The sequence below is a fragment of the Perca fluviatilis genome, chromosome 15 (genome assembly GCF_010015445.1).
Source record: "Perca fluviatilis chromosome 15, GENO_Pfluv_1.0, whole genome shotgun sequence".
Classification (NCBI taxonomy): domain Eukaryota; kingdom Metazoa; phylum Chordata; class Actinopteri; order Perciformes; family Percidae; genus Perca; species Perca fluviatilis.
The window spans coordinates 18,410,847-18,424,586 of NC_053126.1; the positions used below are offsets into that span (position 1 = coordinate 18,410,847).

Here is a 13,740-nt window from a genome sequence, read left to right on the forward strand (position 1 = left end):
CAATTCTCTGAAGTTATCAATCATGCTTCACAACTGGCAGCCTGACAGACAACGCTGAGTGTGGTGGATGCCAGGAGAGCACTCATCTAAATAAATACAGTAAATAGGTGCCAAATGTAAAGCGGTCAGTGGAGAAAGATTCATGATGGGTTAGGTGCCTAAACACTGAAGTCTCAATGCCACAGCACATAGTGACATAAGCATGACCATGATCCTGTCGCAGTCCAAGCTAAATGGTTTGTCACAATGTCTGTTAAAGATCCACCTGAAAAAAGGGATGACTCATTTGGATTTCAGTTAGACCTTAATCTGTCAGCATCAGAAACGTGTAGGAGAAAACACTAGCAACACAGATCAATCACAGCCTCTGTAGCCCATATGTGCCAACAGCATAACAGCTTGTCCACAACGTGTAATAAAAATGTATGAACGGCACATAAGATGAATTAGGACTGCTCCCGTTGATTCAGGAGTATTTTGCGAGTGCTGTAACTGCTGTGTCTGTACTTTTAGCTGGACTATGCAGAGGACGCCACAGAGAAGAGAAGAGTGCTCGAAGTGGAGAAGGAGGACACAGAAGAACTGCGACAAAAATACAAGGTAAGGGCCCTTCAGTCTTGTGTCATTCTGATAATTAGTGTTGGTTCTATAACATACAGTGGTGCTCATAAGTTTATGAACCCATGTTAAAGTTGACTAAAAAGAGGAATTAAAAAAATCATCTTTTGGAAGTGGATCTTAATGCCTTGATTAAAAGAATTAGGAAAAATCCAACCTTTTAAGGACACCAATTTTCTTTGTGAATGAATAATGTATCGTAAATGAATAAATAAATTCCCATAGTTAGGCAGATTTTTATTTTTAAAGGCCAGCATTGGCATGGGGTACTTTACATAAAATCATCTCTCAATGCAAATCAAACCAGCTATTAGGCTAACTGAAATAAAACTGCCAATCTCTAGGTCTGGTGAAGGGTATGTGATGATGTGAATTCCAAAGGCCAAGGGAACTTCATCAGGATGCATAGTATCCTGGATCCATGAAATAACCTTTTAAAAATAAAAATCTGCCTGCCTCTATGGGAATTTAACATAGGGGTCTACTTACTTATGCCCCCTGTATTTTAAGGAAGAACATTTATTTATTTACGATACATTATTCATTCACAAAGACAATTGGTGTCCTTAAAGGTTGGATTTTTCCTAATTGTTTTAATTACGGCATTTTTTTTTATTTATTTTTTTATTCCTCTTTTTAGTCAACTTTTAGCATGGGTGAGACTGCTGTAGTACATCTAAAAGTGGAACAAAAAAGGAGACCAAGTACTCTAGATACTGTAGTAAAAAACATTCACTCATTCCTTCCTGTATTTCCCATCAACAATAGGACCAGGTGGAAAAGGAGAAAGCCATTGCAAAGGCTCTGGAAGACCTGAGAGCCAATTTCTATTGTGAGCTATGTGACAAACAGTACACCAAACACCAGGAATTTGACAACCACATTAACTCTTACGACCACGCTCACAAGCAGGTACTTCTGATTATCAATTATTGTACTCTTAACGGAGATCTTTTTTTTTTCTGTCAAAAAGTGTCTTGTTTTTTTCTGTAGGAGAAGAGATCCTGATGTTCTTTGTTTCTCCCTGTCTTGTCAATGTCTTGTCTTTGCGTAATGCAGAGGCTTAAGGAGCTGAAGCAGAGAGAGTTTGCTCGTAATGTGTCATCCCGTTCCCGGAAAGGTGGAAAAAAGCAAGAAAAGATGCTGCGCCGATTGCATGAGCTGGCTGAGCAGAGGAAACAACAGGACCGGTAAGAATTTATTCCTGGAGTGCCCTCTGCTGGCTGGATTTCAAAATATATTTGTAGTGGTAGCACAATTGCATGTCTATTGTGTTTTGAAGGACCATTGTGCAACCTGTTAATGCCAAACACAGCACAGATTAAAACAAAAATATAAATTGAATATTATTTTAACAATAGTAGGCCACAATATAGAATTTAAACTTCAGACGTGTCTGGAGGACATTTTTCTCAAATGAAGACACATGTCAAATACTCTACTATAATAATTCCTTGAATTACTATTTTTTAGTTTATAAAATTGAATCCTGATACTGAACAATACTGAGACCTTGTATGGCCCATTGTGATGATTAAACAAACACAGCACACATGCAGCTATGCTGTCACTGCAATTAGGTCTGTTATTTCTTCAGTGGGCACAGTTAACCCACAACTGCTTTTGTGTTTCAGTACTCCAGGAAGTGGGCCCATGTTCAAAACTACCACAGTGTCTGTGGATGGAGAGAAGTCGGATGATGGCGACATGACACCTGAAAACACTGCCTTGGCAGACTGTGTCATGGATGGATCTCCGGCAGATAAAACTGGGGAAGCCTCCCCGAAGCCAGGTCCACTTGTCAGCTTCTCTCTGGGGAAGAACAGCTCCTCATCCCCAACCCCTAGTGGCGCATCCAAAGTCAGCGTGTCCTTCTCTTTTGCCAAGAAAGCCCCAGTAAAGCTGGAGACAGCAGCGGCAGTGTTTGCTGATCATGGAGAGGAGGCTATGGAGGAAGAAGAGACCCAGGAGGGAGAGAAGGCTGGAGGGCAAGAGGAGACATCTGGCAGCAGCACAGACAGCTCTAAGGGAGGTGAAGGAGGAGGTGAAGGAGGAGAAAACGCTAGTGTGGCAACGACAGAAGAGGTGCAGCAGCCTGATGATGGAGCCTCTCTAGCCTCTACTCTCAACAAACTGAAGATGATGATGAAAAAAGAGGAAGGATATGCTGGACAGGAGCCTCAGTACTACCACTATATACCTCCAGCTCACTGCAGGGTAAAGCCTCACTTCCAGTTTTTGCTGTTTATGAAGGCCACTGATCAGTGTCTGGGCAAAGAAGACGACGAGGAAGAGGGGCAGGAGGAGAAAGTTGAAGATAGTTCTGAACAGACAGAGCCTGACGTTGTAGAGTGCAAGACTGAAAAAGGACAAGATAATGTCACTTTATCCCCTGACCCAGAGCCAACTCCTCCATCGCCTAAAATGAAGACGGAGGATGTGTCTTCATTTGCAGCAGATACAGCTGCCATGGTTCCCACCTCCCCTCCACAAAATGCAGAAAGCACAACAACACAGGACACTCTGGATTCCAACTTGGGTCCTAAAATCCCCACAGGTCCCTTCTTTCCAGTTCTGAGCAAAGATGAGAGCACTACCCTGCAGTGGCCCTCTGAGCTCCTCGAATTTACAAAAGCTCAGCCTTCCTTGTCTTATAGCTGTAATCCCCTCTACTTTGACTTCAAGCTGTCCCGCAACAAAGGCGTGCGTGGTGGGAAAGCAGCAAAGTCCCCTAAGCCTTGTCAAGAGTCTGATGGCAAGGGGCAAGAGATGGCGGCATCAACAGCTGAAGTAGATGTAACTGCTAAACCCGGGACCAGCACTGACAAAGACAAGCCAATAAGTAAGGGAGATGTTGGCCAACCAGAAGATGATGAGCAAAAGCTTGCAACTGGCAGTGCCAAGAAGAAAAAGAAAAAGAAGAAGCATAAGAAGTCTGCAAAGCACTCAAAACGCAAGGGAAAAGACAAGGGAGCAGAAGAAGATGCAGAGGGCGAGACTGAGGTAACGCAAGAGAAACCCAAAAAGAAGAAAAAACACAAACGGAAGAAGAGCAAAAACAAGGCTCCAGACCAAGATGAGGCAGCAGGTGATGAAAAGGAAAAAGCAAAACCAAAGTCAGAAGATAAAGCCGTTGCCTCCTCTGTTCAGCTGACAACTGGAGCGGCAGGAGCTACGGGAAATACAGGAGTCGAACCGGGAAAGAGGAAACGTGCTACTAAGGAAGTACCTTGCAAGTCTGGAGCAGAGGAAGGAGGAGCCGGAAAAGGCACCGACAAGGTCAGCTCCTCAGAGGAGCACAGTGGCACCAAGCGACAAAAGACTGACTCCAGTGCACCTCAAAGTGCCTCCTGCTCCACCTCAGCCCAAAAGAGTCCTGGTCCTGGTAGACCGCCCAGCAGCGAGAGTGAAGAAGAAGGGGGCTCTAATACTCAGCGCTCACGTCATCACCGGTCAAGTCCTCGGGAACAACGCCGCCACCATAGTGCAGAATCAAGGCGGTCCTGCAGCCGTTCTTCAAAACGGGGGGAAAGACGGGGCAGCAGTCGTCGGCGCCATCGTGGCCAAACCTCTCGTAGTCACTCATACTCCAGCAGTTCTGAGCGCTCCTCAGCAGGCAGCAGCGCCTATAGTCACCGTAGCCGCAGCTACTCGGACAGCTACAGCGACTACAGCAAAGAGGGTCACAGACGGAGGCGCTCCAAACGTTCGTCGGACTCCGAGTATGAGCGTAGGGGAAGCCGAGGACGAAGACAATCCAGGAGACATCAGTACACCTCTTCCTCCTCAGAAGACTCCCGCTCGCGTTCACACAGCTACAGCCGCAGGAAGAGGCACCGGCGGCACCATCGGAGCAGCTCGAGAAGCTCTAGTAGCTGGAGCCGCAGCACCAGTGCAAGATCGTGGAGGCGCAGCTACAGCCGTAGCCACAGCTCTGCCAGCCGCTCCTCCAGTTCCACTAAAGTCTCTCCCCGGCGACGAGGCCCCAGGGCTCGAGCTGACAGTGACGCACAGCGCAGAGACTTCAACCGCTCTTGCGTCTACCGCTCCCAGTCTCCACGTTCATCTTCATCACGAGGCCTTAACCGCAACACCCATTCATCCAGCTCCCAGTCTCTGAGGCCAGGGGGGTCCCGAGATGCAGGGGAACAGAAAAACACCCTTACAGCACGCCAGCTGCTGGAGAAGGTTCAGTCTAAAAAACGCTCTGATGATTCTGCCACAGGAACAAAATCTGGGAATAAGATTAAGGACCCACCACAGGGATACTTTGGTCCCAAACTACCCCCGACCCTTGGAAACAAAACCATGCTGCCGCTTTTTGGTAAGCTGCAAGCAGGGAAGAAACCGATGATTCCCCTAACCAGACCCAATGAGGGTGAGAAATCGGGGGCAGGGAAGTGCTCTGAGGCAGAGGTTATCCTGGTAGAGCCTATACGGGAGTTCCCCCCTCCACCACCACCTCCAGCTCCACCTGTCCAGAAGGTTGAGGAGGCCCCACAGGTCACGGTGGTGCAAGAGGAGACGCAGCATCCCACTACAGAATCCCAGGTGCACCAAGAACCCCGGCCGTTGTTTGAACAGGAGCCTTCCATGATGATGCCCCAGTACCAAGGTGAATCAGGACAGGACCCTTCTCAGAATCCCATGATGGAGTCCCTCATGCCAGACATGCAGCAGCCTCCAATGCATGCCTACCCTGCTTACCCACCACCCAACCTGGAGGAAGATTGCATGGAGGCAGAGGAGGATGGACTGGCTCCTTTAGAGAGTCAGCCCATTACGTTCACACCAGAGGAGATGGAGAAGTACAGCAAGCTGCAACAGGCTGCACAGCAGCACATCCAGCAGCAGCTTTTGGCCAAGCAGGTCAAGACATTTCCGTCTGCTGCCGCAGCTGCAGCTGCGGCTGCGGCAGCTGCCAACATGGCCCCGGCTCCCCCTCCCCCAACCCTGCAACAGATCCACATCCAGCAGCCCACTGTGTCGATGGCTTCCATGGCCTCCGGCACATCAATCACCACAGTGCAACACGCCATCCTGCAGCACCATGCTGCCACTGCTGCAGCCATGGGCATTCACCCAGCACATGCCCACCACCCACACCATGCACATGCCCAGTTGGCCCAGGTACACCACATTCCCCAGCACCACTTTACCCCCATCTCCCTGTCTCATTTGGGCCACTCCCTTGGCCATTCTCTGGGACACTCACTAGGACATGCTGGGCTGATTCCTGCCCACCATACAGCCTTCCTCTCTGGTCAGCCCATACATATTATCCCAGCTTCTGCACTTCACCACACCCCCTTAGCTCTCCACCATGTACCACACGCCCTCTACCCCACACTTTTCACACCCCGACCCTCACAGGCTGCTGCAGCAGCAGCTCTCCAACTCCACCCACTGCTACACCCAATCTTCTCAGGGCAGGACCTCCAGCACCCACCTAACCATGGCTCTTGAAGGAGTATAGTCACAGCACCCAACCACTGAAAAAAGACTTAACCGGCTTGGTTCAGGGTTTTAAGATGGAGTCTTTGCAGCAACATGCAGGCATCGAGACAGGAAGCTGTCAATAAACTACTTCCTCCTTTTACTGGCCAACGCAGTGCAGAAGGTGTAGCCACAAAGTGGTGCTGCCTGTTCTGGGTATAAAATTAACATTAATATTTTCTTCTGGCTCATGCAAGTTCTTTTTTTCATGTTTTGCCCTGAATTTTATAAAACAGGATGTAGATTTAAAGCGACATTCTCAAGACATTGGTTTATATTCCAGTTTGAGGTATATTAACACCACACATCTTGTTTTTGAATCATAAGTCAGAGAAACCACTGGAGTTTTTTTTTTCTTCTCAGTTTATGCTCATGTTGGCAGCCAAAGAGAGGCGTAATGACTGAAGCTATAAACTGAATCATGTTAGAGGAGGAGTATGTGGTAGGCTAACGGCTTCGACTCTGTAATGTAACCTTCAGAGACAGACTACTTCATATTTACTGATATTGTTTATGTTCATATGACTACTTGCTCCCTATTGGATCCTTGCTCTCAAATAATTTGTAATGCAGTAACTTGTACATATATCAGTGTGTAATGTGAAGAATCTCATCAATGATGACGATATGAAATTACAGCTATGGTGTCCAAATCGGTATGACATCGTCACATAAGCGAGGGGAAATGTGATGGAGTTTGTAACATCCCTGATGCTCTGAGGCAAAGCTCATGGTCCCTGTGGTGAGGGTGCACCTGAATAAATTGCACTGAAAATCTGTACATCAAGATGGTGCGTTTGCATCATGTAACAATAAGATTGTAGTATACTGCAATAAATGTATTTTTCTGTTTTTAAGTTATTTTCCAAAAATGCTCTTCAAAAGAAGGGCTGTGTTTTGCTTTTGTGTAATTTTGTAAATAAACCTGCTGTAGATTAACCTATTAACATTCTAGAGGTTTGGTATTGGAATAAGCAGAATGAGAAGATGGATGGAAGATGGTCACGTGTATGTGTTTTTATTAATTTGTTTCTAAATCAGCTGGGTTAAGATGGGCTGGGGTGGTAAATAACTGATCTGTTTTACAGTAGCAACTCTGTATTTTTAAAAAACTTACTGTTTTAGCAAATAAAATCTTGAGGTCATGTGTTTTTTCGATAATCTATAGGGTTAATGAAATTCACACGTAAACATAACCAGTCACAAACATGAAAACCCCAGCGTCACTTCGTTGGGAACAGTCAACCAACACTAGATGGTGCCCTAGTTGCCTTGAATAGACTTGTGAAAGCAGTAAAAAACTTAACCGCTGAGTTAACACCCCTCAGTTTCAACTATACTTCCCTCCTGTTAACAGCAGATTCCAGCAGTCATTTGATAGATATACAAAGGAAATGAAACATGTTTTATTATATTAGAACTCAATCACTCACATAGTGAGACTAGACCCAAGCTTATATTGGAAAAAGAATTTAACGATAAATGAATTGCTGCTTCCATTGTCTTTCAGAACAGATTCATGTTGCTGTCATGTACATGATAAACTTAAAACAAGATTCTTCAGGATGTTTCTATTTAAGAACCAACAAGGCAGAATAACACTGACAGATTCAGGATCAAAACAAAAAGCTTTTCACTGGAGGCAAGAGCAAGTAGAGTATGAAGATCAGTTTAAGTATTTTTGAAAAAGCCATTTGGGTAGTCACAAGAGTGATGAAGTGGTTTTGATAAAAAGACTAGGTTATGGATTTGTGGTAGTCATCTGAGGAAAGCAGCAGACCTATGATACAGTCCAATGCTCTATTGTAGCTTCAAGTGGAATAAAATACTGAATGTAATTAAGGTCTTCAACCTTACCATTTTGCAGGTGCTCAAAATAATTTAAATGGTGGGGGGGAAAAAAACTATATTGGCACTATTAAAAATATATTCAAATCGGATGTTAAAAATTCAATTCTGCCACTTTTCACATCGTGAGGGATAATGTGCTGCAGAAAGGTCCACGACTGATCACAACGGCCGCTGTGGATGGATGGCGGTCAGCCCAGGTATCTGATTACCAGGAACATGAAGATGCAGGTCAACAGCATGCCTCCAATCATGATGAACTTATCCTGGGTGGCTCGCCTTTCTATCAGTCGCATCACTGTGTTAGACAGCCCCAGCATGTTGGCCACATCCAACATCTTCTTATGGGTCCCCTGTGCAGAGCCAAAACAAAGCCACGTAAACAGATATGATCGCATGTGCTAGGCTATAACAGCCATAAATACACCAAATGGTTGGGAAAATTCAGGCATTACATGGACACATTGTAATTATCTAGACTAATTTGTCTGATTTTGGGAGTAGTTGAGTGCCAACACCCTCCCTGACGCACCACTCCGTCAGAAGTTTCTCATGGCTAGACAACCGGGCTACGAGTGCTGATCAACAGACACACCCTGATAAGAGGAAGCCTGAAGCAAAACCAGGAAGACCATCTCCTCCCTGGAAACAAGGACTCACCCTCTAGCTGAGCATATGCACACTAACAATACGACTATTGTGATCAATGTGAACACCAGAAACTGGGTCGGGGAACATACATATACACATACACATATACATATATATACGTTTTTTTTACCGTTACCCTTCTATACTGGTTGCTTTCTCTGTTAAAAACTGAAGGTCCTCTGCTCTGCTACAGATGGATATTTTTTTATTTCTAGATCTTAAATCATATGCACACACCTTTAGTGTAGATCTTTGATCTCTCAGACCATTGAGAATGCTACTGCCGCTGCCCAGGAGGTCATCCATGCCTCTGTGTGCGTTGTGCAAGTTGGAGTTTAACTGTAGGGTCTCATCTATGGGGATGGAGGTATCTGCGTCCTTTTGAACAAGAACAAACAAATTTATTTATTTTTTTATTCCACGTTATTCAACCAGAAAAAGAGTCAAAGTTCACAGAGCACTATCACGATTTTACCTAACCTCTTTTTATCTGAAGACTTGGACCTCTGAATGCTGGATTCATGCCCAATAAAGTGATTGCCATCTTCACTAGGCCCAACCTAAGCTGGGTGGCAACAGTATTTGCTTTCGGTTTACATTTCACTTCCCACAAGGTATATTAGACTTACGTTGGTCGTGAAGGTACGGCTCATTAGTTCCTCCCTCTCTCTCTCCTGGGCCTCTCTGGCGTAGCTTCGGTACTGGAAATTTTGCAGGGCGGTTCGAAGGTGTTGGACATCATACTTGAGCTGGTCCACTCGCCTAAGGGAAAGCAAAGAATACAGTCAAACTGTTGATTCAACTTTAATGTGAAGTTGACAAAAAATTCTAAATATTTGTAGTTGTTCTGGCTAATGAGAACACTTCTTTCCCCTTAAATCTCATGCGCTTGGAATGAACGGTCTCTCACAGTCTCCCCCTATCCTTAGCTTCACCCCACTAGAGCCTGACTAGGATCAGAAGAGTGATGTGGGATGGGGTGTACTGTGTCCCCTGAGGCCTGTTTACCCAGCTCAGAAATGAGTCTTTGCCCAATGCAGCAGGAATGCCGGTGATGACGGGGCTTCTGAGTAACTGTTTTCATAGAGCCACATCGCCACAGGGCAGGACAGGGCTGCTTGTCTCATCTTCTGCCCTGTGCCTTTATCGGATACATATGGCTCACCACAGCCAACTCTGGGGCTTTAGGGTCACCATCAATTGACTCACTCCAAACTCACAATTTGGCATTCTGGCGGCGGTTTGGTGGTTCCTTGCTGGCCAGGATCTCGAGGCGTTCTAAATGATTGAAGATCTGGTCGATTCTAGTCTGCAATTCATTCTCTAACACTTGAAAAATGAGAAAGAAAGACAATTAAAAAAAGACAATTAATTTGGTATAATTCATTACAGGAAGGAAAACATTTTCTATTTGGATCCATACCAAATGACCAGGTAAAAATGTACCCTTGGTAAATGTAATAGATTTGTTTGAAAGTAGGATTTACTACGTTTTCTGAGACTGTGGTTGCCTGTTTATTCCACAGGGACTACGGTGGTATTTATCAATGGAATGACCCTCTCTCATTAGTAAGCATGTGGGCTGGGTTAAAACACATGTTGATGTCATCATTGGGGGTTTTGGGGTTGTCTACTGCCTGGCTCCCACCATTATCTAGAAGAAGCCCTCCCAGCTTCTGTCACTGCACCCACCCCTGCTTCTTCCTGTCCTGGCACCAGCCTGGCCCAGAACTGATTGAGCAGGCACCAACCACAGAAAACAATCAGCTAGAAAGACACCACCTCCCCTCCTGTCATTATATCAGAGAGGCAGCCATAATAAAAGAGTCTGTACTGAATACAAATTGAGAAACAATTCAGAGGAAAATTGGCTAGAAGTGGTGGCAGCAACCCTGATAATGTACCATAACAACACTCGTACAGAGCAGTGGGAGAGCGGACTGTCACCGTCACATAGCTTAAATCATACTTACAGTGTACTGACTGACGATCCGTCTTCTCCAGATGTCCCATAAGAGACTGCACCTCCTGGATTTGCCTTATCCAGAATAAAACATAACATTAGTGGATGGGAACCAACACATGATGCCAGAATACAACCAGACGAACACTTAGGAACGTCAACGAACAGCTGTGTAAAGATTTCAGTGACCAATGACCCGACCGTTATGATATTAGTTTGCTACTGTTAATTACGGCTGAAGTTAAATAGCCCCAGAAATAAGCTCGTTAGCTAGCTGAGAGTCTGCAGCGCACAGTTTCCACAGAAGACAAACACACTTACTTGTTTGTCTGATGGTAAAGCGTCTCCATCTTCCGTGATTTGTTGTAGCACTGTTTCCCCTTGCGTTGTAGCGTTACTTTATTTAAAACCCCTTTATTCTGACAGGTGGCTAAGCTAGCTAGCTAGCCAGCTAACGGTGGTGGAGTGTACACGTCATCAGCAGAGCGTTTGTGTACGGAAATAGGAAAGCGGAAGTTCTGCAGCGTCACCTGAAAGAGAGAGAGGGAGAGGGGGGGGGAGGCGATAGGGGGATGAAGAAGAGTGCTCACTCTGCCTCGATTTCTCGACACTGGAAATGTAATTGCAGATCTTTTGCTCCGGTAGCAGCTATTTCTCTGACATTTTTGTGAGGTAAGGAACGTTATAAGGATTATTACCCGTCATTAATACTATATTCAGTGCTGTCTTTTGATCACACGTGTGTGATATATGTTTTTTTTTTTTTTTAATTTACGATCTTTGGCTTGTACAAAATGCTAAAGAAACACCACCTAGTGTCAACACCGCTCAGTAGCTTCCTCCTTCAGCGCGCTTTGGAGGAGGGTCTGGCAAAGCGAGCCTACTCAGTAGCAGACACACTGTAAGGAAAGCTAATACAAATCCCATCGTTTATTCACCTTTATGAATTGTCCTTTTTGATTTTGAATCCTAAATGCTGTGATACATCACTAAGGTGAAACAGGACACAAATGTAGCACTAAATGTCATGCACACTGAATCCAGGTAGGCTATAGTGGCTCACAACAACCCATTGTGGAAGTCATTTCGTTCAGGTTATTCAATTGATGCTAAACCCTTCAAAATGAAATCTAGGCTGTAGGCTATATTTTCCATTATATTTGATATCGTCTTAAATGCAGTAGTGGACAGGTGTGGTAGCAGAGATAATTTCCCTTAACCCAAGACAAACTCTGAGAGCATATAATCTGTTGACATGTAGACTTGTGGCAGGAAAGACTCTGAAACATGTCCTGGGGCTAGCTTTTGTCAGCTCACACTCAATCTGTCTAATAAGTCTGTCCTCCTTTTCCACAGATAGGTGTCAGAATATTCCTGCCTGCCCATCCAGAGGCTTCCTTCTTGCCTGCGGTCAGAGACACCAAAACTAATGATATCAAACTTTCAGTAAGTCACAGATCACTGTGGAGAGGATGTCTGAGGAAGGAGACAGGTTTGTTTGTGAAGTTGTGAGTACTGTGTGAAAGTGGCATGCTTGGATTTCCCAGAACAAGCTGGGAAAATTTCACAATAGTTCATCTGTGATTTAGTGTGAAGAAAATCATCCTGGGGTGCTGCCTGGCACCTTCACAAAACCACATATCAATCAAGTTGCTCCAACTCTCCATCATCTCGCTGTCTACTACTAATTTGCGAGGGGAGAATCGATGAGACCAGGAGCAAGCACTGCAAATTCAAGCATCCTTTAACCTAATTAGTGCAGTGAGCTGTTACAAGCTACCGTTTGCCAGTGCTAGCTGTATTTGTTTACCTCATTCAACGCAGCAATCAGAAGTCGGCCCAGGCAGTTTTCCGTGGCTGCCTGATGGTACTTGAGTTGATGGTTGTATCTTCAGGCTAGACACTTCTCAACAGAGGTCCTTTTCACCCACCCCCACATGTCAGAAACCTTGAGATCTGTTCATGCCACTTCTTGCTCTCGCTGTTCACCGTTTTCGGTTGTCATAACACATCCCCAGGGCATTGGTTGGATGTGCACAGCTTTAACTTGTTGCTCAGAGTAAAGAAGATGTAGAGAAAGGGACAAATAAGGCCCTCTTCAAACCATTTCCAAACAGAACATGAGGCACATTTACCCTCCTCTCTCTCTCTCTCTCTCTCTCTCTCTCTCTCTCAAGGTCACAGGGTTCTCTTTGTCTGTCCTTTATCTTTCAGCCCTGAGGAAAGGATGAGATGAGCTTACTGGTTTTCCTCCACACCTGAGCACCACGGGCACAAAATGAAATCCAGACTCCAGGTGTGGAGCATGATCACGCCACTCTGACTGACCGAGAGATCATGTGTGGTTAGACCTTGTTTGTCACTTTTATAGTTTAATGTACACATGCATGGTGCGAAGTTAGGGTTCTGTCCAGTTGTTACCTCCACAAAGGAAGCTACTTCTTAGGTTCTTAGGTGTGTGTGTGTGTGTGTGTGTGTGTGTGTGTGTGTGTGTGTGTGTGTGTGTGTGTGTGTGTGTGTGTGTGTGTGTGTGTGTGTGTGTGTGTGTGTGTGTGTGTGTGTTTTTATCAGTACATCTCAATATTGGTGCTCTTATTTGAATGAAAAAAGACACATAAAGTGCACATGTATCCCATAATTGTCTAGCTTATGTGTATTTTAAAGCAGACCTGGATCCAGATTCAGAAATGTTTAGGTATTCACGTTTAACAAATTTAGAGCCTTGGTGGAGGTATAAGTGTTAGAATGAGATTTATGTGAGCACAGAATATTAAGTAAGTGTGTGTGTGTGTGTGTGTGTGTGTGTGTGTGTGTGTGTGTGTGTGTGTGTGTGTGTGTGTGTGTGTGTGTGTGTGTGTGTGTGTGTGTGTGTGTGTGTGTGTGTGTGTGGGGGGGGGGCCTCTTCACTGGATCGTCAAAGAATTCCATTTCCTGGTGAAAGGCTTTGGTCCTTTGGGGACTCCACCTGGAACCAAACAAAACTTAGCGCTGGATCAATGTCTCTGTACTGGTTAGACAACAGCAGAGTTGTTATTTGGTAGGAAAGAAAGCACTCGGTGTACTCTGTGACTACCCCCCTCAATAACACTGTTTTGTTTATCAAGAGAAAATTATATGTTATTGAATCACTTTTACACAACATACTTAATGATGTTTTCCAGGCA

At 45.1% G+C, this 13,740-nt stretch overlaps 2 protein-coding genes and 1 long non-coding RNA gene across 13 annotated transcripts in view; 2 read left to right on the plus strand and 1 right to left on the minus strand.

Moving 5' to 3' along the window:
* Positions 1-7,068, plus strand: part of gpatch8 (G patch domain containing 8) — a 30,332-nt gene extending 23,264 nt beyond the window's left edge. For all 11 annotated transcript variants that reach the window (XM_039824040.1, XM_039824047.1, XM_039824048.1 and 8 more), the window contains 4 exons: positions 514-600; positions 1,387-1,530; positions 1,678-1,808; positions 2,253-7,068. In XM_039824040.1, coding sequence (XP_039679974.1) covers positions 514-600; positions 1,387-1,530; positions 1,678-1,808; positions 2,253-6,084 — 4,194 coding nt within the window. In that variant the 3' untranslated portion in view covers positions 6,085-7,068. The remainder of the gene's footprint in view (positions 1-513; positions 601-1,386; positions 1,531-1,677; positions 1,809-2,252) is intronic.
* Positions 7,069-7,498: 430 nt separating this feature from the next.
* Positions 7,499-11,087, minus strand: gosr2 (golgi SNAP receptor complex member 2). Its single transcript, XM_039824053.1, has 6 exons — positions 10,898-11,087; positions 10,587-10,651; positions 9,834-9,942; positions 9,243-9,375; positions 8,851-8,991; positions 7,499-8,315 (listed from the first exon to the last, which is right to left on the minus strand). The coding sequence occupies exons 1-6, from the start codon at positions 10,924-10,926 to the stop codon at positions 8,154-8,156; spliced, it is 639 nt and encodes a 212-aa protein (XP_039679987.1). The 5' UTR covers positions 10,927-11,087; the 3' UTR covers positions 7,499-8,153.
* Positions 11,088-11,152: 65 nt separating this feature from the next.
* LOC120574045 lies at positions 11,153-13,043 on the plus strand. Its single transcript, XR_005641816.1, has 3 exons — positions 11,153-11,248; positions 11,933-12,022; positions 12,791-13,043. It is a non-coding gene; the product is annotated as an uncharacterized LOC120574045 (long non-coding RNA).
* Positions 13,044-13,740: the final 697 nt, after the last annotated feature.